Genomic DNA, 26483 nt, shown 5'->3' on the forward strand with positions numbered 1-26483 from the left:
TTCTCATAAGGTACTTGTAAGTACAGAGGGTCCTCGGTTTACGACATCATTGACCTACGGTGTTTCGTTGTAACGTTGGAACTCGTTACATGGAATTAGTTGGTAAGCGGTGCAGATGAATACGTCGTGACGTTTTCATTCAGTATTTTTATGTCCTAGATTATGATTTTGCCACTGTGTTATACACAGGGGACGCATACAGAGCGTGAGGTCTGACTCACGGTGAAAATCAACTTGCGTCGAGCCGTAGGAACGGAATTCCGACATAAGTCGAAGACCCCCAGGCAGTTTGACCACCAGGGTCAGTATGACTGTAAAGGTCTATGCCGATTGGTTGAATTGGGCAGTTGTTGTGTTGTGATGGTGAAGAAACAAAAGGGATGCTAGCTATCTTTTGCTAGCGTTGAGCCCCACATGGTAGTTTTTATATCCCTGGATGGTTCTTTGGGGCGGTTCTTCTGGTTGACCAAAGGTTCCAACCATCCTAAAACCTAATGAACCCTAAAAAACACCAATCACAGCTTCCCAAAGTCTCAACAAATCGGCTGACTAAACGGCAGTTACAGATGATTAGTAGTTCTGATATTTACTGGTTCCAGCCTCTCAGAAGTACTTTTTATTGTCAGTAAGTACTGAAACTGCCTGGTGAGGGATCTAAAGACTGCTTTATAATGATATTTACTGGTTCCAGCCTCTCAGAAGTGATGACCTTTCATTGCCCGGTGTGATATTTTGGTGGTTTTGGACTCTTAATTGGTCAAATAGTCAAACACAGTTATTAGTTTATCGTCTATGGATTCTTCCTGGCTGGATTCGTTTTTTCTCGGTTGGAGAAGTGTCTCCTGGTAATCCGTCATTAATCAGTCCGGGTCGGTGGAGAGCGACACCAGCAGGAGGCGGTTCAGGTTTCACTTTTACCACTTGTTTCCAGGTTTTCTCCCTGTTCAGCTGCTAATATGAGGTGTTTAAGGCCTTCAGTAAATATGTGCATCGGATTAGCTTCCTCCTGCTGAGCAGGATGATCCCACACACACTTTATTCTGCTGCTACTTCTGTGAGGACCATCATTGACGTGATGCCTTCAGCCCTAAACCTGGTCCCAACAGAGTCAGGGTTTCACTAAGAGATCTGTCAGATCAACTCCTCAAGCCTGATCGGATCATTCTGGTGGTAGTTTCCATCACATTGGTCCAAATGGAAAGGATTCATCAGTGCTGAGTTCCTGTAAATGGAGTATAAGAAGGTAAATGTAGTGTTAGAGCGTAAATGTAGTATCAGAGGGTAAATGTAGAATTAGAGGGTAAATGTAGCATTAGAGAGTAAATGTAGTATTAGAGGGTAAATGTAGTATTAGAGGGTAAATGTAGTGTTAGAGGGTAAATGTAGTATCAGAGGGTAAATGTAGTATTAGAGGGTAAATGTAGTATCAGAGTCAGGGTTTCACTAAAAGATCTGTCAGATCAACTCCTCAAGCCTGATTGGATCATTCTGGTGGTAGTTTCCATCACATTGGTCCAAATGGAAAGGATTCATCAGTGCTGAGTTCCTGTAAATGGAGTATAAGAAGGTAAATGTAGTGTTAGAGGGTAAATGTGATATCAGAGGGTAAATGTAGTATCAGAGGGTAAATGTAGTATTAGAGGGTAAATGTAGTATTAGAGGATAAATGTATTATTAGAAGGTAAATGTAGTGTTAGAGGGTTAATGTAGTGTTAGATGGTAGGATGTACTGAGGCGCCAACAGATGCAGTAAACCTGTGTTCATTCCATGATGTCAGTAAATATAGATCAGCTGTAGTTCCTGGTTGTTCCACCAGGTGGAGCCTCTTCCTATTTAATTCTTTAGAAGCCAGAGAAGGAGTCACTCAGACTACAGTTCATGTTGAAGCAGAGAACATTGTGGGAGTTTAGCAGCAACGAGCACCATGACAAAGACTTGGTTCAAAACTCGTCAGCAGTCCAAGACTCACATGAATTGAGGTCTTATTGGTGGTTCAACTTCCTGGGGAAGGACCTCAGGGCTGCATTATACGTACCTGATCAATAAGTACTTATAATGAAGCCTAAGATCCCTCCACAGGCAGTTTTTGACCACCAGTTACTCTGTGGGTTGACATAAAGTTGATTGGTTCAGTCTAACGTTACAAACCTCCATAGCTCTATGTCCTACCTAGAACTGGATGTAGATTCAGCTACTACCATTTGTTGATGTTTTGTTCCATTTGGAGTTAATATCAGGGTTGAAACTTCTTCCACCCAGACTGGACTCGACCCTGCAGCTGAACATCTCCTCCATCTGTTCCAGGTTCTGGTAAAGCTGAGAGCGTCCGGGCGGTCGACGTCCTGACGGTGCTCAGAGAGAAAGTGGCCTTCGTGTCGGGTAAACAAACTCGAACACTGCGACGGTTTTTAGCCCGGTTTGGTCCCGGCGTGGCCCAGTTAACTGTTCCATGTGTTCTCCAGGCGGACGGGACAAACGAGGCGGACCAATCCTGACCTTCCCTGCCAGGACCAATCATGATCGAATAAAACAGGAGGACCTCAGCCGACTGGTCACCTACCTGTCCACCATACCCAGGTAGGACTACATGAAGAATCAAACCTGGTGGTTCATCAGACGTGTTTCTGATTCATTTTCTGTCAACAAAATGTCAAAGTGACATCGTCAGATTTCATTTTTTGTTTGAAGCCAGCAAATATTTGACTTTTCTGCTGAAAGAACCCTCTGAACTCCAAGCAGTTTCTACGCATGTCTTTGCTCTTGGCTCATTTTATCTCACTATGGGCTCATTGTTGGTTAAAATGAGTCCACAGTGGGTTAAAATGAGCCCACAGTGGGTTAAAATGAGTCCACAGTGGTTTAAAATGAACCACAGTGGGTTAAAATGAGCCCACAGTGGCTTAAAATGAACCACAGTGGCTTAAAATGAACCACAGTGGGTTAAAATGAGTTCACAGTGGGTTAAAATGATCCACAGTGGGATAAAATGAGTTCACAGTGGGTTAAAATGAACCACAGTGGGTTAAAATTAGTCCACAGTGGGTTAAAATGAGCCCACAGTGAGTTAAAATGAGCCCACAGTGGGTTAAAATCAGTCCACAGTGGGTTAAAATGAGCCCACAGAGTAAAATGAAATGGCTATGAGCTGCTTGGGGTTAGTGGTTACTTGGTGTAACTTTATTAAACTAATCTTTGTTAAATCAAGTCTTACAGAATGTTTATGTTGAGTCAACTTGTGGAAGGACTTGATGCATTTTGAGTTTACATAGATGAAGTTATCGGAGTGAACTCGCTGTCTGTCCATCTGCAGCGAGGACGTCCGAGCTCGTGGCTTCACCGTGGTGGTGGACATGCGCGGCAGTAAGTGGGACAGTGTGAAGCCAGTGCTGCGGACGCTGCAGGAGTCCTTTTCCTCCAACATCCACACAGCGCTGCTCATCAAACCCGACACCTTCTGGCAGAAACACAAGACCAACCTGGGCAGCGCCAAGCTCAGCTTCGAGGTACGAACCGCTGCTGCTAACCGCTAGCCTAGCGCCGCTAACTGCTAGCCTAGCAGCCGGTCAGTAAAGTGTGTCTGTCCTTAGACCAGCCTGGTGTCGGTGGAGGGTCTCTCCCGGCTCGTAGACCCCTCACAGCTGACCTCGGACCTCGGCGGCTCGCTGGAGTACGACCATGTGGAGTGGACCGAGCTGCGTCTGGGTCTGGAGGAGTTCTCAGGTGCCGCCACACAGCTGCTGGCCCAGCTGGAGCAGCTGGAGGCCGGGCTGAACCGCATCCCAGAACCACAGGACGTTGACGAGGCGCGCAAGTGAGTGTTCCATAAATTAATTAATCCAATCGTAATTATTACGTTCAAATTATTACAATAATTGACCACAATAATTAGGAAATAAATGAACCCATCAGGCAGCAGACGAAGGACAGTAAATGGTGATCAGCTGTAGTTCCTGGTTGTTCCACCAGGTGGAGCCTCTTCCTGTTGATTACTGTGGACACTAGAGGGGGTGTCACTCAGCCTACAGGAAGTTCAGATAGTTAAGCGTTTTAACATTTTAAGACATTTTGGGCAAACTTTGTGTTATTTTTGCAAAATTTTGAGTCATTTTGGACAACATTTGTTTTAGCTGTAGTACCTGGTTGTTCCACCGGGTGGAGCCTCTTCCTGTTTAATACTGTAGAGAAAAAAGGGGGCGTCACTCAGACTACAGTTCATGTTACAGCAGAGAGCATTGTGAGTTTAGCAAGCAAGTTTCTAGACATTTTGAGCTAGTTTCGAGTTATTGTGGACAATTTTTGAGTAATTTTGGACAATATTCTCCTTAGCTGTAGTACCTGGTTGTTCCACCAGGTGGAGCCTCTTACTGTTTAGTACATAAGAGACTAGAGGAGGTGTCACTCAGACTACAGGAAGTTGAGCTAGTTTACTGTTTTAACATTTTACGATATTTTTGGATAATTTTTGAGTAATTTCGGCCAAATCTTGAGTCATCATGGACAAGCCTTTGGTAATTTTAGACAAGTTTTGGGTCATTGTGGACTATATTTGTTTCAGCTGTAGTACCTGGTTGTTCCACCAGGTGGAGCCTCTTCCTGTTTAATACTGTAGAGACCAGAGAAGGCATCACTCAGACTACAGTTCATGTTAAAGCAGAGAGCATTGTGGGAGTTTAGCTAGTAAAAGAGCACCATGACAAAGACTACTGAGACAGTTAAAGGTTTCCAATCGCAGCCTAAATAATGTTTGTGACTGTCGATTTAAATGTTTCATCCAGCAGATTCACTAATGTTTGTATTTTCCATGCAGACTGCTCGAGGAACACGGTCGCCTCCGTAACACCATCGCCACTGCACCGGTTGACGCGCTCGACCGAGAAGGGCGGAGCTTGCTCCAGCGCATGCGCCTCGGCCCCTCCCACGGCGACGCCCCCAACGAAGGCAGCCACGGCAGCTGGCTGTCGGGCGGGGCAGACTTCCAGAGCGTGGCGCCAAAGGTTTCGTCTCTGCTGGACCGGCTGCAGGCATCTCGCAGCCACCTTCTGCAGAGCTGGGGCGACCGGAAGCTGCACCTGGACCAGGCACTGCAGCTGCACCTGTTTGAGCAGGACGCCACCAAGGTGAGGCTCGCAGCTCCAGGTCCACCGGTCTCCGGTATTCACTGTCTGACCGTCTCTTCCTGTCCCAGATGTCCGAGTGGATCGCTCACAGTAAGGAGCTGTTCGTGCAGAGTCTGGCGGAGGTCGGTCAGAACCACCAGCATGCCGTCGACCTCCAGACACAACACCAGCACTTCACCGCCAACTGCATGGTGAGCGTGTGTCCATCCACAGTCTTATCCCGAGTCTTTAGGCAGGGTTCCACTGAAGGAACCACACAGTAGAACTACTTTGAGGGCCGTTCCTTATGTCAAACCACCTGGTGAGGAGGTATTTTTTCTTTATCCACAAATCATATTTCAGGACCAGTTAAACCATCATATGACTCAGTGTGTTCATGGTGGTTAAACTGCCTGGGGAGGGACCTCGTAACAGCACAGAAGTACTGACATAGGAAGCTCTAACTGCCTGATGGGGAGGTACTTTTACTGACTCCCACACTGTCTGGCTCACAGCCTGTAAATGAACCGTTATATGACTCAGGATGTTAAACTACCTGGTGAGGGATCAGTACTGCAGTACAGGTACTTACTTATAAAGTTCTATTCGCCTAGAGTATGAGCCTCAAGTAATCTCAGGATGACAGTTAAACTACCTGGTGAGGTCTCAGGATGACGATTAAACTACCTGATGAGGTCTCAGGATGTTAAACGACCTGGTGAGGTGTCCGGATGTTGATGTTAAACTACCTGCTGAGGTCTCATGGTGTTAAACTACTCAGTGAGGTCTCAGGGTGTTAAACTACCTGGTGAGGTCTCAGGGTGTTAAACTACCTGGTGAGGTCTCAGGGTGTTAAACTACCTGGTGAGGTCTCAGGGTGTTAAACCACCTGGTGAGGTCTCAGGATGTTAAACTGTCTGGTGAGGTGTCAGGATGTTGATGTTAAACTACCTGGTGAGGTCTCAGGATGTTAAACTGTCTGGTGAGGTGTCAGGATGTTAAACTACCTGGTGAGGTGTCAGGATGTTGATGTTAAACTACTTGGTGAGGTCTCAGGATGTTGATGTTAAACTACCTGGTGAGGTCTCAGGATGTTAAACTACCTGGTGAGATGTCAGGATGTTGATGTTAAACTACCTGGTGAGATCTCAGGGTGTTAAACTACCTGATGAGGTCTCAGATGGACTTCCTGTTTCCACCTGCAGAACGGCAGTGTGAACGTGGACAGCGTGGTTACCGTGGCGGCGAGGCTGGCGGAGGCCGGTCACTACGGAGCAGAGAGGATCGCCATGGTGTCGTCACGATTACAGGAGGACTGGAAGTCCCTGACGACGGCGCTGGAGGAGCGCAGCAACACGCTCGCCATGGCAACCGGATTCCACCAGGGGGCAGAACAGGTGATCAGCACACCTTTCCACTGAAACACCTAGAGAAAGAAACACCTGGAGAAACACATGTATGCCTGTTTATCAGTCAGGTGATGTTGACCCTGTCTACCTGTCTGTCTACCTGTCTGTCTGTCTACCTGTCTGCCTGTCCAGTTCCTGCTCCGAGTTGAGGGCTGGGTCCAAGTGTGCTCTGAAGGGTCGTTGCCGTCGGCGACAGCAGAGCTGGAAGCTGCAGTGAAAAAACACCAAGAACTCAACGAGGAGATCTCTGCCAACTACACACAGGTACCTGTCTGTCTGATCACCTGTCTGTCTGTTCACCTGTCTGTCTGTCTACCCGTCTGTCTGTTTACCGGTCTGACTGAACACCTGTCTGTCTGTCTACCTGTCTGTCTGTTCACCTGTCTGTCTGTCTGTCTACCTGTCTGTCTGCTCACTTGTCTGTCTGTTTACCTGTCTGTCTGCTCACTTGTCTGTCTGTTTACCTGTCTGACTGAACACCTGTCTGTCTGTCTGTCTACCTGTCTGTCTGTTCATCTGTCTGACTGTCTACCCGTCTGACTGTCTACCTGTCTGTCTGCAGGTCAGTGAGAGCGGTAAAGCCTTATTGGACGTCCTCCAGCGTTGCCCGGGAACCGAGTCCGACGACTCGGCGGCCAAACCGGACTTCACTGCGGCGACGCACGGCATCATGGGGGTTCTGCACCAGGTGCTGCAGGTACGGCGTCCTGTTACCTGTCTGACTGTTTACCTGTCTTTCTGTGGAACAGACATGAGGACAGACATGAGGACAGACATGAGGACAGACATGAGAACAGACAGGTGGACAGACTTGAGGACAGACAGACATGTGGAAAGACAGGTGGACAGACATGAGGACAGACAGATGGACAGACATGAGGACAGATGTGAGGACAGACATGAGGACAGACAGGTGGACAGACATGAGGACAGACAGACATGAGGACAGACATGTGGAAAGACAGGTGGACAGACATGAGGACAGACATGTGGACTGATGTGGGTCTCCTTCTTCTACAGGGTCATCATGAGGTGGAGGGGGCGTGGCAACACCGTAAGCTCCGCCTCCACCAGCGCCTGCAACTGTGTGTGTTTCAGCAAGACGTCCGACAGGTACGACCCAGATCCAGGTCCAGACCCAGGTCCAGGTTTAGATCCTGATCCAGGTTTAGATTTAGATCCTGATCCAGATCTAGATCCATATCCAGCTCTAGATCCAGATCCAGTTTTAGATTCACATTAAATCTCGATCCAGATCCAGGCTTAGATTCACATTTAAATCCAGATCCAGGTCCTGATCCAGAACCAGATCTAGATTTTAGATCCAGATCCAGGTTTAGATCCAGATCCAGGTCCAGGTTTAGATTCTCATTAGATCCAGATCCAGGTTTAAATCCAGATCCTGGTTTAGATTCAGATCCAGGTTTAGATTTAGATCCTGATCCAGATCTAGATCCATATCCAGCTCTAGATCCAGATCCAGTTTTAGATTCACATTAAATCTAGGTCCAGATCCAGGTTGAGATTCACATTTAAATCCAGGTCCTGATCCAGAACCAGATCTAGATTTAGATCCAGATCCATGTCCAGGTTTAGATTCTCATTAGATCCAGATCCAGGTTTAGATCGAGGTCCAGGTGTTCAGACTGGTCTCTGTCTCCAGGTCCTGGACTGGGTGGAACAACACGGTGAGGTCTTCCTGAACAAACACAGCGGCGTTGGGAAGTCGCTGCACCGAGCGCGAGCGCTGCAGAAACGCCACGACGACTTCCAGCAGGTCGCTCAGGTAAGTAAGGCTGAGGTAAACAAACCAACCAGTCCAGAACCAAAACCAGTCCACAACCAGAACCAGAACCTGAACCACGTCCATGTGTTCCAGAACACGTACACGAACGCAGAGAAGCTCCTGGAGGCGGCGGATCAGCTGGCGCAGTCTGGAGAGTGTGAAGAGGAGGAGATCTACCAGGCGGCCCGAGACCTGGAGCTCCGCATGCAGGTCTGTTTGTTTACATGTAGACAGGAAGTGATGTTTTATATTGTTTACATGTTGACAGAAAGGGTTGTTTACACTGTTTGCATGTTGACAGGAAGGGTTGTTTACACTGTTTACATGTTGACAGGAAGAGATGTTTACATTGTTTACATGTTGACAGGAAGGGTTGTTTACATTGTTTACATGTTGACAGGAAGTGATGTTTACACTGTTTACATATTGACAGGAAGGGTTTACATACAAGAAGTAGGTCTTTACAATGTTTACGTGGTGAAGTAGCTGTTGTTTACATGGCTTACATTGTTTACATGTGTTGTTTAAATTGTTTACATGTGTTGTTTACATGGTTTACATGTGTTGTTTGCATTGTTAGCATGTGTTGTTTACATGTGTTTACATGTTTACAGGCCTTCATCCAGCGGGTTGAACAGAGGAAGCTGCTGTTAGATCTCGCTGTGTCGTTCTACACACACACAAAGGAGGTAAAAACACACGTAGTGTAGGATACTGCAGTACTGCTACAACCCTACTACTGCAGTACTCTAACCCTACTACTGCAGTACTGTAACCCCACTACTGCAATACTGTAACCCTACTACTGCAGTACTCTAACCTTACTACTGCAGTTCTCTAACCCTACTACTGCAGTACTGTAACCCTACTACTGCAGTACTCTATTCCTCCTACTACTGCAGCACTCTAACCCTACTACTGCAGTACTCTAATCCTACTACTACAGTACTGTAACCCTACTACTGCAGTACTGTAACCCAACTACTGCAGCACTCTAACCCTACTACTGCAGTACTGTAACCCTACTACTATAGTACTCTAACCCTACTACTGCAGTACTCTAACCTGTGTCCCTGTAAACCGTGTTTCCTCCAGCTGTCGGTGTGGATGGAAGGCCTCCAGAAGCAGCTGTCCTCGGACGTCCTGGTGTGTCCCGACACCGTGGAGTCCCTCCAGGCTCTGATCAGCCAGCAGCAGCAGCAGCAGGCCAACACTCAGGTACCCACCTGGCTCTGGGCCGCCGTCTGACCCCGTAATAACCAGCTAACACCCCCTAACCCGCTAACTGCACTAACCTCTATCCCACAGGAGGCCGCCATGAGCGTCATCCGGGAGGGAGAAGACCTCATCCTCCAGCTCAGGTACTGCAGGGAGGGAGTGCTTGATTTGGGCCGCGGCGCTGCACCGCTGTGTGCAGGTGCGCTGGCTTTCTGTTTGCAGTGTGGACATTTGTTTCGCTATGCGGGGCCGCCCTGTGTGGTGTTGATATTTGGAACCGCTGTGGGCGAGTTTGTTTTTATCCTTTTTATTTTCTATGTAGGCGGGTTTGTTTCGTTGTTCGGGGCAGCTGAGAGGCCTGTGGAGGGTGCGCTTGTTTTCTGGTGTGTGTAATCTCTGAGGGCGGTGTTATACTTACGGGGAATGTGCGACAAGTAGAAGGTGTTGTTTACATTACATTGCATTGTTTTCATGGGGTAAACAGGTTTGTTTACATTGTTCACAGGTTGAAAGTCAGAGTTGTTCACATTGTTTACACTCTGGTAGTAGCTGTTTTTTACATTGTTTACATTCTGGTAGTAGCTGTTGTTTACATTGTGTACATGCTGCAAGCCAGAGTTATTTACACTGTTTACACATCAGAAGTCAAATTTGTTGTCATTGTTTACACATTGAAGCTCAGAGTTATTTACATCGCTTACGTGCTTTAGGTAAGTGTTGTTTACATGTTGTGAGCTACAGTTGTTTGCATTGTTTACGTGTTGTAAATAGGTGTTGTTTACATTGTTTACATGCTCCAGCCCGAGTTATTTACATTGTTTTCGACTTATAAGTAGGTGTAGTTTATGTCCTTTACAATCTGAAAGTGTATGTCTTGTTTACATGCAGTAAGTAGGTGTTGTTTACATTGTTTACATGCTCTGTAGTGCTGAGCACGTAGATATGAACAGAGTTCTCTCAGTATATCACAGTTTGTTTATTAATATTTGTCGTTATTGTTGTTTATCATTATTTGTAATTGCCTTTGTTTTTATTAATATTTGTTTATCATTGTTTGTAGCTGTATTTGCTTGTTTTTTAGTATGTGTAATTTTCTGTTTATTATTATTTATAGTTCTGTCTGTTTATTATTATTATTATTATTTGTAGTATTTTTTATATGTAGTCCTATTTGTTTGTTTATTATTATTTATAGTCCTGTTTGTTTGTTTATTATTATGTGTAGTCCTGTTTGTTTATTATTATTTGTAGTCCTGTTTGTTTATTATTATTTGTGGTTCTGTTTGTTTATTATCTTTTGTAGTTCTATTTATTTATTATTATTTGTAGCCCTGTTTGTTTCTAAACAACATGGGGGTGCATTTATTGTTTATTATTTGTAGTTCTGTTTGTTTATTGTTGTTTGTAGTTGTTCTGTAAATAACGTGTAGGTGCGTTTATTATTATTTGTTTGCAAATATTGTGTGGGTGCATTTATTTATTATTATTATTTATTAATAAATAACATGTGGGTGCGTTTGTTTATTATTATTCATTAGTAAATAAAGTGTGGGTGCATTTGTTTATTATTATTCAGTAGTAAATAACGTGTGGGTGCATTTGTTTATTATTATTCATTAGTAAATAACATGTGGGTGCGTTTGTTTATTATTATTCATTAGTAAATAAAGTGTGGGTGCATTTGTTTATTATTATTCATTTGTAAATAACATGTGGGTGCATTTGTTTATTTTTACTCATTTGTAAATAACGTGTGGGTGCATTTGTTTATTATTATTCATTAGTAAATAAAGTGTGGGTGTGTTTGTTTATTATTATTCATTAGTAAATAACATGTGGGTGCATTTGTTTATTATTATTCATTTGTAAATTATGTGTGGGTGCATTTGTTTCAGGCCCCAGGGCAGCTCGGTGGCCCACGTGGAGTCGGTGCTGCAGCAGTTGGAGGAGTCTCACGTTCAGCTGGAGGAACTTTTCCACCAGAGGAAGATCCGTCTGGACATCTACCTGCAGCTCCGCATCCTGCAGCAGTGCACGCTAGAGGTTAGCCTAGCTTCACTCTTCCCATGCTTTATTCCAACGTCCACGAGGCTGGACCAAAGTCTGACGCTGTCCGTGTTTCCTAGGTAACCGGGGAAATGGACGCCTGGAAACAAGACCTCCAGAAACAGTCCCAGGACTTTTCTGCCGAGAAGCTAGCGTCGCCGCGGCTAGCCGACACCAACCAGGACAAGCTGGCCCAGGACAAGCTAGCACTGAGCCAGTCGCGGCTAGTGGAGGCTAGCCCCGAGGCGCTAACACTAGCACAGCAGCGCATTCACAGGTAAACCCGGCCGACAAGACAACATCTTCAAGACTCAGCATCAAAAACAACTCGTTGACTGATGGGCTGATTGATCTGCAGGCACATGGAGCGCAGGCTGGCCATGAACAACATGATTTATGAGGTTATCCAGCAGGGTCATGACCTCCAGCAGTACATCACCGAGGTCCAGGCCTCAGGTAAGGGTCATGCTGATGAGATACTTTCTATTTACTGGTTTAACATCAGGGCTGAGGTCATCAGATAACCAGAGATATAAAGCAGAGCGTCATCTGCATAGAAACACACACCAAGTTAATAAATGACAGAGCCCAATAGCTGCTCCGATGCAGAACACAACAGGACCTAGGATGGAACCTTGGGGAACACCACAAGGAATGGGAAAGGAGCTATGTTAACCTGGTTTACCGTTTTTAAGAAGTAATTGGATTTTGTTGGGTTTTAGACTGGTTCCAGAGACCACTTCTCTGGTTCCAGTGATCCGTGGTAGAGCTGCAGCGGTCTTAGAAAGGATGAGGCTGAAAGACGAACCTTGGGGGTCATTCTCCAGGAGTCGTTTTTTGGGTTACAGTGGTCCTTGAGTAGTTTTAGGGGTCTATAGTTTAATGGATTTGAGTGGCACTTTCTAAAGGTCTGCTGAGTAGTTCCAGTGGTACTTTGGGAAGTTAGAGGAGTCTTAAAGTGGCTGCAACTGCTTCCTGGTGAGTGTTGAGAGGTTACTGAGGGTTTCTTTGTTCTTTCAGCAGGTTCTCAGGAATAGTGGTAATATGTCAGCGATTTCTGTGTCATGATTCCATCAAACAAGGAACCTTTAAAGGTTCCACTGGACCTTTTTTATGCTTCCAGGAACCAAGGCTTTCCCCAGAGTGTTTTTAGTGCTTCCTATAGAGCTCCAGCGGTGGTCCTTAAGGGGTTCTGAGGTTTTTGAGGTGGGGTTTGAACGGTGGCCTTAAAAAGAAAGACCTGTTTTTGTAGATTTAAGCCAACCATGGTTCGTTTTACGGCTCCATAAGGGATTCAAGTGGCAGTTAAAGGGGGTCCAATGTTACTTGAAGAGTTTTGAAAGATCCTCTGGTCCCTAAGGTGGCCCTAGGAGTAGTCCTTCTGGCTTTCAAGGAGGTTATAGGGGTTTCAGGGGTCAACGAGTGGCTGCTAGTTGTTCCCATACAGGTTTTGGAGTGGATTCCATGGAGATTTTCTGTACTTCTTGAGGGTTCTGCTGGTCCTTGAAAGGGTTCTGCAACACCATATGGTTTGCTGATGCAACAGAGGAGGTAGACATTCTTTAGGATGGTGGTTCTTGAAGGGCTTCCAGGTGTTTGAATGTTACTTCGGGGCTTGAAGCAGTTGATGATGGAGTCACACCGATAAATTGGCAAAAGACCAAACAGTGTTTGTTAGTGGTTCTCCCTTTGGCAACTCAGCGGGGGTTCAGTGGTTTTTGAGGGATTTCTAGAGGTCACTTATGGGTTTTTCTATGTTCTTAGAGGTGCTCCTGTGGTTTTTGAGTGGAGGTCTTGAAAGGATAGACCTTTTTTTAGCCTATGGCTGTCCTTAGTTGGTTGTAGGGCTCAATAAGTGGATTCAAGTAGCAGTTAAAGACAGTTCTATTGATAGTTAAGGAGGTTCTAGAGATCCTCTGGTTCCTAAAGGTTTCCAGGTGTCAGTGAGCAGGGGACAATCCTTCATATAAAGGCTTTTCAGTGGTTTTTGAGGAAACTCTTGAGGCCAAATATGAGGGTCTGCTGATCCTCAAATGGTTCTGCTGCACTGGATTTTTTTTTTTTTTTTTTAGAGATGAATGAGGAGGTTCTGTCCTCTTTAAATGTCATTTTGGGGTTTTAAACGGGTCTTTAAGGGGGTTCATGATGGCTTCCAGCAGTCATACAGCAGCTGCAGAATAATTACGTTGATTATTTGTGAAACCCGTCGACAGATTGGCTGCTTCAGTCGCCTCCGTCTGACCAGTTCAGCTCAGCTCTGATGGTGTCGGAGGGGAAGGGGGGGGCAGAGAGGATAATGGGGGACAAAGGGGGGATGGGGTTGCTATGGAAACTGCTCTCTGAAGCACACAGCTGGTCCCCATGGAAACCGGCCTATTGAAATTGCCATGGAGACACAGGCGGGCAGGAAAAGAGCCACAGTTGCGTCTGGATGTGTCAGCAGGTATCGAGCTGTCGGAGGCCGAGGGCGGGACCTCCGGCCAGGTGGACGAGCTGCAGCACCTCCTGCAGGACAAGCAGAAGGAGCTGCAGCAGATCGCTGATCACATGCACACACACCTGGAGCAGAATCTGCAGCTGAGACACCTGCAGAGCCAGGTCAAACAGGTAAGCCCCGCCCACACACACACCTGAGGAGGCCAGGTGGGTCCGGGAGGTGACGTCTGTCCGATGTGTCGCCGTAGGTGCTGGGATGGATCTCTGAGGGCGAGGTGATGCTGTCGTCCTGCATGTTGAACTCCAGCTGCCTGTCCGAAGCCGAGCAGCTGCAGAGGGAGCATGAGCGCCTCCAACAGGCCATCGAGGTCACTGCAGCCGCACAAAAAACACAAAAAAACACGTTCTCAAAACCGACTAAATGTTCTATCTGGAGGGTAGAAGAGAGGATTCATTGAAGAGTTAGCATTAAATCACCAAAATGATGCCATTTATCACAACCAGAAACCACAAAAACAGATGGAATCATTGGATTTTCAACTTTCCCACAGTCCTTGAACTGCTCATCTGTGAGCTGTATCTAGAAAGTGATCCAAATCTAAACCAGAAACTGAAATACTTTATGAATTATCGCTTTATATTATTTAAAAAGTCACCAAAAATACCATCTAGATCCTGTAAAAAAAAAAAGTATTTTCAGCTGAACTGCAGGAGAGACGAGTATAGAAGATAATTAAAAATGTAAATGACAAAAAAAGACAAAAATCAACAGAAATGAGACAAAATATTACAAAAACGAGACAGACAACATAGAATAAAACAAAAAACTAGACAAGAAAGTTACAAAGTGGAAAAAATGGACACAAATGAGACAAAAAATGACAAAAAATAGACAAAAAACACAAGCGAGACTACAAGGAAAACAAAACAACGAATAAAACAAACAAAACGAGAAAAACATGAGACAAACAACAAATCATACTAAAAAAGAAAAAACAACAAAAGCGAGACGAAATATTATGAAAATGAGACACAAAAACTTATAAATAAAAGATGGACAAATGACACAAGTGAGACAAAAAATAAAACAACAAAAACAAGACACAAAACAACACAAAATTACAAAAATTAGACAACACAAGCGAGACAAAAAGGAAACAAAACAACAAAAACATGAGACAAACGACAGAGGTTAGACGTATAAAGACAAAAAACAACAAAAATGAGACACAAAACGACAAAAATGAGACAAATGACACAAGACAACACAAAAAATTTGACAAAAAAGCCACAGTGACAAAAAATGACAAAAACAAGATACAAAACAACAAAAGAACAATGAACAATCTAGTATTTTACTTTCATATGTGGATTAAATGTTCTATCTTTGAACGTCTTCCAGGCTCTTCTTCATGCCGACTCCCTGCAGAGAACCCACCAGGTGGCGCTAGCGCTGCAGCAGAGAGCTGAGCTGCTGGTCAGGTGAGTTCCCCCTGATCAATGTCTAATTATTGATTAATATTTAACGAAGTCCTAACGGTGACCTCCCTCCTTCAGGTCCGGCCACTATGATCCAGATGCAGTGAGGTCCTGTGCCCAGATGGTGGCGCTGCACTGGCAAACCCTGATGCTGAGGATTGAAGACCGACTCAAACTGGTCAACGCCTCCGCCGCTTTCTACAGGACGTCACAGCAGGTCACCAGGGGGCACTACACAATAAATCTGAGTGTACCTGTTCACCAGGGGATGCTAGACACAATAAATCTGACTGTATCTGGTCACCGGGGGGCGCTAGACACAATAAATCTGACTGTATCTGGTCACCAGGGGGCACCAGACACAATAAATCTGACTGTATCTGGTCACCAGGGGGCGCCAGACACAATAAATCTGACTGCACCTGGTCAACAGGGGGCGCTACACAACAAATCTGACTGTACCTGGTCACCAGGGGGCACCAAGCATAATAGATGTTACTGTACCTACATACGTATTTATATTTGTGTGACGTGATGGTCCGTTCCTGTGTGATGTGTTTTCCTTCTACCTGTCGGTGTGTCCAGGTGTGCGGCGTCCTGGAGAGCCTGGAGCAGGAGTACCGGCGGGAGGAGGATTGGTGTGGAGGAGGCGACCGTCAGCCGGAGCAGCTGCTGCCGCTCATCAACAAACACATGGAGCAGAAGGAGGCCTTCCTGAAGGTGAGGAGGCAGAAGAACATCGACTTAAAGAGTTTAACTCATGAAGAAACTCCTTCAAGTGTCCGTTCAGGACCCCTACAAGTCTGAAAATAATCAATTAGCACAAATGTTGCCTCCGATTTCTATGTCTTTCCACAGTGTTGTGAAGGAATCAAGAACATGTTTACGATCCTTTGGCAGGTGTTTCAAAATGTGTCAAATGGTTCGTATCAGAGAGCCTGGTACCCCATACTCCCTCAGTACCCCATACTCCCTCAGTACCCCATACAGAGCCCCTCGGGGAACACGGTCGTGGGCCTTCTTCAGATCCACAAACCACATGTAGACTGGCAGGTCGAACTCCCATGACTCCCTCAGCAGCTCCACAAGAGAAAAGATCTGATCCACCGTTCCATGACCAGGATGGAATCCACATTGTTCCTCCTGAATCCGAGGTTCAACAATCGGTTGGAGCCTCCCTTCCAGCACCCTAGGGTAAACTTTCCTGGGGAGGCTGAGAAGTGTGATACCCCGGTAGTTGGAACTCACTCTCTGGTTCCCCTTTTTGATGATGGGAACCACCACCCCGGTCTGCCACTCCACAGCACCGTACCCAATGTCCATGCTGTAGAGACGTGTCAGCCAAGACAGTCCAACAATGTCCAGAGGCTTCAGCATCTCAGGGTGGACCTCATCCACACCTGGTGCCACCGAGGAGCTTCTTAACTACCTCAGCGACCTCTGCCATGGATATGGATGAAGATCCCCCCGAGGCTTCAGGTTCTGCCTCCTCCACAGAGGACGTGTTTACCGGATTCAGGAGTTCCTCAAAGTGCTCTTTCCACCACCCAACAATGTCCCCAGTACAGGTCAACAGTTCTCCACCCCAACTGTACACAGCCTGAGTAAATACGGCTGCAGGTCTGATGACACAACTATGAAGTCAATCATCAACCTTTGGTCTAAGGTGCTCTGGTACCAGGTACATTTATGAGAACCTTATGCTCCATCATGGTGTTTGTTATGGCCAGTCTATGACTAGAACAGAAGTCCAATAACAGAACACCACTCAGGTTCAGATCAGTCCGTTCCTCCCAATCAGCTCCTCCAGGTTTCTCCATCGTGAGCGTTGAAGTCCCCCAGGAGAACTATGGAGTCCCCAGGTGGTCCCCCTTCCAGGAACCACCCAGAGACTCCAAGAAGGCCAAATACTCTGAACTGCTGTTGGTGCATCAGAACAGACAACAGTCAGAGTTTTCCCCTCCACCTTCTCCACCAGCTCAGGTTCCTTCCCCCCAGTGAGGTGACGTTCCACCAGCGCCAGTTTACACCACCAGGGGGCGGTGCGCCTAGACGACCACTCCTGCCTACTCCCAGTAGAAAATAACATGAATAAATCTTTAGTTGCAGCTCTACTTAGATTGTTCAGACTTATTTTAAAAGTCCCATTAGTGTCTGATTAATGTGAAATACTTTCAGTACTGCAGTATTATTTGTGCTTTATAAGTGGGTCATAACCATCTTGTTTCTGTGGCGACAGGCCTGCACACTGGCGAGACGCAACGCAGAAGTTTTCCTCAAGTACATCCACCGCAACAGCGTCACCATGGCCAACATCTCTGGCCACAGCGTCACCGTCTCCGGGGTGACGGAGGTGACCGGACACTCCCGAGTCCCGGAGCAGCAGGTCAAAGGTGAGAACAGAAGAACAAAATAACTGAGGAACTGGGACGGAACCCTGAGGAACGCCTCGTGTAACCTGTCCTTTAATCCGTCCATCCAGGGATCCTCAGTGAGCTGCTGCAGAGGGAAAACAGAGTCCTGCACTTCTGGACGCTGAAGAAGCGTCGACTGGACCAGTGCCAGCAGTATCTGATGTTCCAGAGCCATGCTCAGCAGGTAGGGTTCCCCTTAGAACCCTACGCCTTTAGTCTGCAAGGTTCCACTTAGAACCCTACGCCTTTAGTCTGCAGGGTTCCCCTTAGAACCTTACGCCTTTAGTCTGCACAGGCTATAGTCATTAACTAACTGATGTCCAGCCAAGAAGGAACAAATATTTACTCAATTACTGAAGCAGAACTGTCAAATATTTGATGGTTCTTGGTTCGAAAATGTAAAGTTGCTGCTTTCTTTAATCTCATATGACAATAAATACGATATTTTGGGATTTCAACTGTGCTCAGAAAGTAAACAAAAAAACCTGTCAATAATCATCATTATGATCAATAATTCTGAATTAAAACTGTCTAACGTGTCCGTTCTATGCAGGCTCTGGATTGGCTGCAGCAGTCAGGTGACCACTACCTAGCAACACACACGTCGCCAGGGGCAACAGTCACCGAGACGCAAGAAATGCTGAACCAACACAGAGAGTTCTGTGTTTCGGCAAAGGTGAGTTTATCACGAGTTCAGCAGATTCAAGACTTGAAAACGACCACAAAGAGACAAAACAACCACAAAGAGACAAAACAACCACAAAGAGACAAAACAACCACAAAGAGACACAAAATGACCACAAAGAGACTCTTTAATCTCATATGACAATAAATACGATATTTTGGGATTTCAACTGTGCTCAGAAAGTAAACAAAAAAACCTGTCAATAATCATCATTATGATCAATAATTCTGAATTAAAACTGTCTAACGTGTCCGTTCTATGCAGGCTCTGGATTGGCTGCAGCAGTCAGGTGACCACTACCTAGCAACACACACGTCGCCAGGGGCAACAGTCACCGAGACGCAAGAAATGCTGAACCAACACAGAGAGTTCTGTGTTTCGGCAAAGGTGAGTTTATCACGAGTTCAGCAGATTCAAGACTTGAAAACGACCACAAAGAGACAAAACAACCACAAAGAGACAAAACAACCACAAAGAGACAAAACAACCACAAAGAGACACAAAACGACCACAAAGAGACAAAACAACCACAAAGAGACAAAACAACCACAAAGAGACACAAAACAACCACAAAGAGACACAAAACAACCACAAAGAGACACAAAACCACCACAAACTTACTAAACCTTCTGGTTGTCCTCAGCACACCCAGGAGAAGGTCCACCTGTTGATCCAGCTAGCTGAGAGCATGCTAGCTAAAGGCCACGCCCACCGCACCGAGCTGCGCCGCTGCGTCTCCACGGTGGACAAACGTTACCGCGACTTCACCATCCGTATGGGGCAGTACCGCCACCTGCTGGAGACGGCGCTGGGAGGCTGTTCTCAGGTAATGCAGGACACTTTTAGAGGACCGTCAGTTTGTTGGACGCAGTCCTTCTGATGGTTTTTGGTGTCCCCTCAGGACAACAAGGACCTGGAGCTGGAGCTCATCCCCAACAGCCTGTCTGACTCCGACCCCGAGGTCAACCTGTCCGACCCCAGCCACCAGGTCAGCGACGAGAAGAGGCGCTCCGCCCGCAAGAAAGAGTGAGTACTGTTGGTACTAGTACTACAATTCGCAGTACTGGAATACTTATGCTGGTGTTGGTCCGCAGGTACATCATGGCCGAGCTCCTCCAGACGGAACGGGTCTATGTCAGAGATCTGCAGGAGTGTATCGAGGTACGTTTAGACAGAACACTGGCATGTAGTACTATGTCATACTGCGTAGTACTTCCTAACGGTAATACTGTGTCCTGACGCAGACGTACCTGTGGGAGATGACAAGCGGCTCAGAGGACGTCCCACCTGGTCTGGCCAACAAGGACGATGTCGTGTTCGGAAATATCCAGGACATCTACGAGTTCCACAACAGGTAGAAAATACTCCCAAATATACTGCAAATACTACTGTACATGTAGTACAGTACATCCAGGACATCTACGAGTTCCACAATAGGTAGAAAATACTCCCAAATATACTGCAAATACTACTATACATGTAGTACAATACAAACCATCTAAATCATCTATGAGTTCCACAACAGGTACTGCACAATATACTCCAAAGATACTGCAAATCCTGCTACACGTGTACTTCATTAGGGAATGTCCAAGATATTTCTTAGTTCCACAATAGGTACTGTAGAATATACTATTAAATTTGCTGTAAATACTACAATATATGTACTACAGTATGAAATATCCAGGATGTCCATGAGTTCCACAACAACTACAGCTACATTTATTTCACAATATATGTACTACAGTAGGACATTATCTGGGTAACCAGGTACTGTAAATTGTACTGCAGTGTAGTAGTAGTACACATCTAAGACACCTATACGTACTGATGTAAACACGACAGAGGTTCCACATGTGGTACTAACGCTGCGTATTTTGTTGTGTATTAATGCAGTACTGTGTGATTTGCAGTATTTTCCTGAAGGAGCTGGAAAACTACGAGCAGCTTCCGGAGGATGTGGGCCACTGCTTCGTTACCTGGGTAACCGGCTCAGATCACATTTATACTACAGTACTACATAGTATAAATACTGCAGACTTTACAGGCTGAAGTACACTGAAAGTAAAAGTATTTGTTTCCCGTCAGGCCGATAAGTTCCACATGTACGTGACGTACTGCAGGAACAAACCGGACTCCAGTTTACTGATCCAACAGCACGGCGTCGGGTTCTTCGAGGTCCGTTTGAAAATACTTCAAATACTACAATACATGTACTACATGAGGACATACACAACAGACACTGCTGAATATACTTCTAAATGTACTTCAAAGGCTACAATACATGTACTACATTCAGAGTACGGAGAACATCCATGAGTTCCACAACATATACTTCTAAATATACTTCTGAATATAGTAGAAACTACTTCAGTGTAGATACTACTACACATGTACTGCTTACAAATATTTATTGAACGTGTAAATATACTTCTAAATATACTGTAAATAATACAATACATGTAGCATCGTGCAAAATATGCAGGGAAACTATGAGATTTACAACAGGTAATACAACATATACTCCAAAATATACTGCAAATACTGCAATCAACATAGTACAGTGCAAAACATCCAGGACATCTACAAGTTCCACAACAGTTACTGCAAACTATACTGCCAAATATATAACAGGTACCGCTAAATATACTGTAAATACTACAATACCTGTAGTTCAGTAGGTACCATCCAGGACATCTGAGTTCCACAACAGGTAATGAAAGATATACTCTACAATATATTGCAAATACTGCAATACCTGTAGTACAATGCAAAATATACAGGTCATGTACCAGTTCCACAACAGGTACTGCTAAATATGCTGTAAATACTACAGGTACTGCAAAATATACTCTGAAATATACTGCCGTCTACGCAGTATGGTTCAGAATATACAGTACAACTACGTGTTTCACAACAGGTACTGCTAAACATACTGTAAATATTACAATACCTGTAGTTCACTAGGTACCATCCAGGACAAAGTTCCGCAACTCTTAAGCCTTTTTTGACTCATTAGCATTAGCTTTTATCAAAATTAGCATTAGTATTTTTCAGAAATAGCATGAGCATTAGCATTTATCAGAATCTAACAACACTTATAACACAAAAATACACTAAAATGTGCAGGAAAAACAGGAAACAGGAAGTCATATCGTTGGAGGAACCTTTGAGACTCTTAAAGTTTAGTTGTTGTTGCTGTTAGTCACTGAAGCTTCCAGAGGTTTGAGTTTTTGTGTCTCAGAGTTTGTTTTGTGTCCAGGAGGTCCAGAGGAGACACGGTTTGGCTAACTCCATCTCCTCGGCTCTGATCAAACCTGTCCAGAGAATCACCAAATACCAGCTGCTGCTAAAGGTGACGCAACTTTCCGCTAGCGACGTTAGCCGTTTAATAAAGTTCATCTGTTCTAAATACGTCCAACTGTTCCCTCCAGGAGCTGCTGGCCTGCTGTGAGGAGGGGAAAGGCGAGATAAAGGAAGGCCTCGACGTGATGCTGAGCGTCCCCAAGAGAGCTAACGATGCTATGCACGTTAGCATGCTAGAAGGTAGCGACGAATTACCAACGGTCGCATCCATGCCTCATCTATCGGTCAAACGTTGTGTCGGCTTGGATGAGTTTAGAGTCATTTTAGACGAGTTTTAGTCTCTTTGGACAACTTTTGAGTTGTAGTGGACAAACTTTGGAATCATTTTTGAGTCGTTTTGGACACTTTTTATCTAATTCGGACAAGTTTTGAGTCACTTTGGACAAACTTTATGTTGGTTTGGACGAGTTTAGAGTTATTTTTATCGAAACTTTGAGTCATTTTAAACAAGTTTACGTCACGGGGTTCAGTGGGAGCTCAGGCGCAGGAAATGAACAGTCGGTATTAGAATGCAACTCTGGTTTATTTTCAATGTTTTCAGGGACCTCAAACAGAAATCAGGACTAACACTGGGGTGGCAAAAAGGTGACCATGACAGAAGTCCTCACAACTATGGTGCCTCTACCCACCAGAGCAATTACTATGGCCCAAATAAACACGAGAAACTCTAGGAGTGCACTGGAGTACCTAAACTAAACACGAGGTTATCCCAACAATGAGAGCGAGGGGTAACTATAACTGAAGTCTTTTCACATACAGTGCTTCTCTAACAAGAGCTAAAACTAAGGCAAGACAACTAACCCACGAAGTCCGCTGGGAATGCTCCGAACTGGCTCTCAGCGGTGACAGCCAGGGTTTGGAGCAGCAAGAGGTGAGTGGGGGAAGGACAACAGGAGGGGGGAGTCGGCTCGGGTGAGTGTTTCCTAGCTCGGAGGGTCCAGGGTCCAGTGCTAACGGCACAAACGGCAGAAACGCGGTGGATCCAGAAGGAACATGACCTTCGTTCTTTTCTTTTGTCTTCCTTTTACGCTCCGGCAGTGAGAGCTGGGTTGTGTCCGGTTTTATAGTGACTAACTGAGGCTTGATTGGTTGCACCCACTGAGCTGGCTGATTATGGGTGATGGGAAACACCTGTTGCTCCTTCTGTGCTGCTGGGCTGCCTTAACAGGGAAGGAGGAAGGAGAGGGGAGGGCATTAACTCGGCCTGGCAGCAGCCAGCCTGACAGTTTAAGTCTCTTTGTACAACTTTTGAGTCGTATCAGACAAACTTGTCCATTTGAGAGAATCAAGAATCAATTTTTAGTTGAGGAATTGCTTTGAACAAGATTTGAGTAATTTTAGGCATTTTTTTATTTATTTTGCACAATTCTAAAGTCATTTGGGATTTTTTTTTTTTGTCTTTTTGAACACATTTTATTTAATGTTGGACAAGTTTTGAGTCATTTTGGACAAACTTTTTCATTTTGGACAATTTTTGAGTCGTTTTGAGTTTTGTTTTGTCATTTTGGACGAATTTTACATCTTTCTGGATCACTTTCAAGTCTTTTTTGTCTTTGTGTTGGTTTGGACGAGTTTAGAGTCATTTTTGGTGAAACTTTGAGTCATTTTAGACAAATTTTAGTTTTTTAGGACAAATGTTGCCATTTGAGAAAATCAGAAATCATTTTGAAAGAGTTTTGAATCATTTTAAGCAAATTTTTATTTATTTTGAACAATTCTCAAGTCATTTGGGATTTGTTTGAGTCTTGTCTGATGAGTCTTTATGGACAAATTTTATATATTTTGGACAATTTTTGAGTCGTTTTGATTTCTGTTTTGTCCTTTACAAATTTTATGTCTTTTTGTCATTTTAAACATACTAACATCTTAGACAATTAGGGAATCATTTTTAACAAGTTGTGAGTCATTTGGGACATATTTTATATCATATTGTAGAAAAATTGCATCATTTTGGAGTCCTATTAGCAAACTTGATGTCATTTTTTATTTCTGTACCACTTTGTTGAGTTTAAAAAGGTGCTTCAGCTCAACATGTTTGGGTTCTATTAACTGCTGAGGATAAAACCTGACAGACGCTCTGATATTTGTGCTACCGACGCCTGTAACCTGTGTTTGTTCCCGGCAGGTCTGGAGGAGGGTCTGGAGGTTCAGGGCGAGCTCCTCCTGCAGGACTCTTTCCTGGTCTGGGAGCCCAAGTCTCTGATCCGAAAGGGGCGGGACCGACACCTTTTCCTGTTTGAGCTGTCACTCATCTTCAGCAAAGAGATCAAAGACTCGTCTGGACGAACCAAATACCTGTACAAGAGCAGACTGCGGGTAAAAACACCTTAAATACCTGTAGAAACACCTGAAATACACTATATTGCCAAAAGTATTGGCTCAGCCATCCAAATAATCAGAATCAGGTGTTCCAATCACTTCCATGTCCACAGGTGTATAAAATCCAGCACCTAGGCTGCAGACTGCTTTTACAAACATTTGTGAAAGAATGGCTCGCTCTCAGGAGCTCAGTGAATTCCAGCGTGGAACTGTGATAGGATGCCACCTGTGCAACAAATCCAGTCGTGACATTTCCTGGCTCCTAAATATTCCACAGTCAACTGTCAGCTGTATTATAAGAAAGTGGAAGTGTGTAGGAACGACAGCAACTCTGCCACCAAGTGGTAGGCCACGTAAACTGACAGAGCGGGGTCAGTGGATGCTGAGGAGCATAGTGCCAAGAGGTGGCCAACTTTCTGCAGAGTCAATCGCTACAGACCTTCAAACTTCATGTGGCCTTCAGATTAGCTCAAGAACAGTGCTTCAGCAGAGAGCTTCATGGAATGGGTTTCCATGGCTGAGCAGCTGCATCCAAGCCATACATCACCAAGTGCAATGCAAAGCGTGGGATGCAGTGGTGTAAAGCAGCCACCACTGGACTCTAGAACAGTGGAGACACCTTTTCTGGAGTGACCAATCACGCTTCTCCATCTGGCAATCTGATGGACCAGTCTGGGTTTGGTGGTTGCCAGGAGAACCGTACTTGTGGGACTGCATTGTGCCAAGTGTAAAGTTTGGTGGAGGGGGGATTATGGTGTGGGCTTGTTTTTCAGGAGCTGGGCTTGGCCCCTTAGTTCCAGTGAAAGGAACTCTGAATGCTTCAGCATACCAAGACATTTTGGACAATTCCATGCTCCCAACTTTGTGGGAACAGTTTGGAGCTGGTCCCTTTCTCTTCCAACATGACTGTGCACCAGTACACAAAGCAAGGTCCATAAAGACATGGATGACAGAGTCTGGTGTGGATGAACTTGACTGGCCTGCACAGAGTCCTGACCTCAACCCCATAGAACACCTTTGGGATGAATTAGAGTGGAGACTGAGAGCCAGACCTTCTAGTCCAACATCAGTGTGTGACCTCACAAATGTGCTTCTGGAAGAATGGTCAAAAATTCCCATAAACACACTCCTAAACCTTGTGGACAGTCTTCCCAGAAGAGTTGAAGCTGTTCGAGCTGCAAAGGGTGGACCCACGTCATATTGAACCCTATGGATTAGGAATGGGATGTTACTTAGGTTCATATGCCAGTCAAGGCAGGTGAGCCAGTACTTTTGGCAATATAGTGTACCTGTAACCTGAGGGTAGAAACACCTGAAATACCTGTTGACGGAGGGTAAATAATGTGGGTATTTTACATGCTTGTTTTGTTTATGGGGACATTTTTGTTGTTTTTTGTGGTTAATGGGGACATATCCATGGTTTGTGGGGACATTTTGGTGGTTTTTGCATCTAATGGGGACATATCCATGGTTTTTGGGGACATTTTGGTGGTTTTTGCATCTAATGGGGACATATCCATGGTTTGTGGGGACATTTTGGTGGGTTTTGTATTTAATGGAGACATTTCTGTGGTTTATGGGGACATTTTGGTGGTTTTTGTATCTAATGGGGACATCTCTGTGGTTTATGGGGACATTTTGGTGGTTTTTGTATGTAATGGGGACATGTCTGTGGTTTGGAGGGGCATTTAAAGACTTTTGTTGTTTACAGTGCTATTTAATTCCTGGTATAAATGGAAGTGTTTCTCAATGTGTTCCAGACGTCGGAGCTTGGAGTGACGGAGCACATCGAAGGCGACCCCTGTAAGTTCGCTCTGTGGGTCGGACGGACGCCGACGTCTGACAACAAAACGGTCCTGAAGGTGCGACTGAACATCGGAGCATCAAACCTGGTTATTCTCAGGAATATTTGGGCTGTTTTTAGAATCTTCAAGTTTGTAAAACATCTTTGTGAGGACGAAGAAAATTGGCAAAAACTGCAAATAATGCCCTCGACCAAAATCTGTATTTTCACAAATTAAATTTATTTTTCTTTTACAGTGTTTGGCAGGAAAATTTTTAAAAAAAATTTTTTTTAAATTGTATTTAAACGAGCAAGAAAAATTATTATTTTATATAAATTTGCAGTTATTTGAAAGTGTGATTTCTAGATTATCTACTGCAGATTATCAGCAGTAATGATTCATATTTGTTGTTTATTTGTTGTTTGTTTTTTGTTTTTTTACCTG

The 26483-nt window shown here is 44.9% G+C and overlaps 1 protein-coding gene across 1 annotated transcript in view; it reads left to right on the plus strand.

Moving 5' to 3' along the window:
• Window positions 1-26483, plus strand: part of LOC111569301 (kalirin-like) — a 65626-nt gene that overhangs the window by 5647 nt on the left and 33496 nt on the right. The window contains exons 2-37 of the mRNA XM_055008361.1: window positions 2306-2380; window positions 2464-2578; window positions 3312-3504; window positions 3589-3812; window positions 4809-5118; window positions 5187-5309; window positions 6303-6494; window positions 6639-6770; window positions 7069-7203; window positions 7527-7619; window positions 8170-8292; window positions 8386-8502; window positions 8907-8981; window positions 9388-9510; window positions 9601-9653; window positions 11406-11553; window positions 11637-11833; window positions 11915-12012; window positions 14000-14163; window positions 14241-14360; window positions 15395-15474; window positions 15550-15688; window positions 16057-16191; window positions 17711-17864; window positions 17954-18069; window positions 18439-18561; window positions 19214-19396; window positions 19472-19596; window positions 19665-19731; window positions 19815-19924; window positions 20484-20553; window positions 20659-20748; window positions 21833-21925; window positions 22005-22116; window positions 24062-24252; window positions 26016-26117. Coding sequence (XP_054864336.1) covers window positions 2306-2380; window positions 2464-2578; window positions 3312-3504; window positions 3589-3812; window positions 4809-5118; window positions 5187-5309; window positions 6303-6494; window positions 6639-6770; window positions 7069-7203; window positions 7527-7619; window positions 8170-8292; window positions 8386-8502; window positions 8907-8981; window positions 9388-9510; window positions 9601-9653; window positions 11406-11553; window positions 11637-11833; window positions 11915-12012; window positions 14000-14163; window positions 14241-14360; window positions 15395-15474; window positions 15550-15688; window positions 16057-16191; window positions 17711-17864; window positions 17954-18069; window positions 18439-18561; window positions 19214-19396; window positions 19472-19596; window positions 19665-19731; window positions 19815-19924; window positions 20484-20553; window positions 20659-20748; window positions 21833-21925; window positions 22005-22116; window positions 24062-24252; window positions 26016-26117 — 4700 coding nt within the window. The remainder of the gene's footprint in view (window positions 1-2305; window positions 2381-2463; window positions 2579-3311; window positions 3505-3588; window positions 3813-4808; window positions 5119-5186; window positions 5310-6302; window positions 6495-6638; window positions 6771-7068; window positions 7204-7526; window positions 7620-8169; window positions 8293-8385; window positions 8503-8906; window positions 8982-9387; window positions 9511-9600; window positions 9654-11405; window positions 11554-11636; window positions 11834-11914; window positions 12013-13999; window positions 14164-14240; window positions 14361-15394; window positions 15475-15549; window positions 15689-16056; window positions 16192-17710; window positions 17865-17953; window positions 18070-18438; window positions 18562-19213; window positions 19397-19471; window positions 19597-19664; window positions 19732-19814; window positions 19925-20483; window positions 20554-20658; window positions 20749-21832; window positions 21926-22004; window positions 22117-24061; window positions 24253-26015; window positions 26118-26483) is intronic.

The sequence above is a fragment of the Amphiprion ocellaris genome, chromosome 24, assembly GCF_022539595.1.
Source record: "Amphiprion ocellaris isolate individual 3 ecotype Okinawa chromosome 24, ASM2253959v1, whole genome shotgun sequence".
Classification (NCBI taxonomy): domain Eukaryota; kingdom Metazoa; phylum Chordata; class Actinopteri; family Pomacentridae; genus Amphiprion; species Amphiprion ocellaris.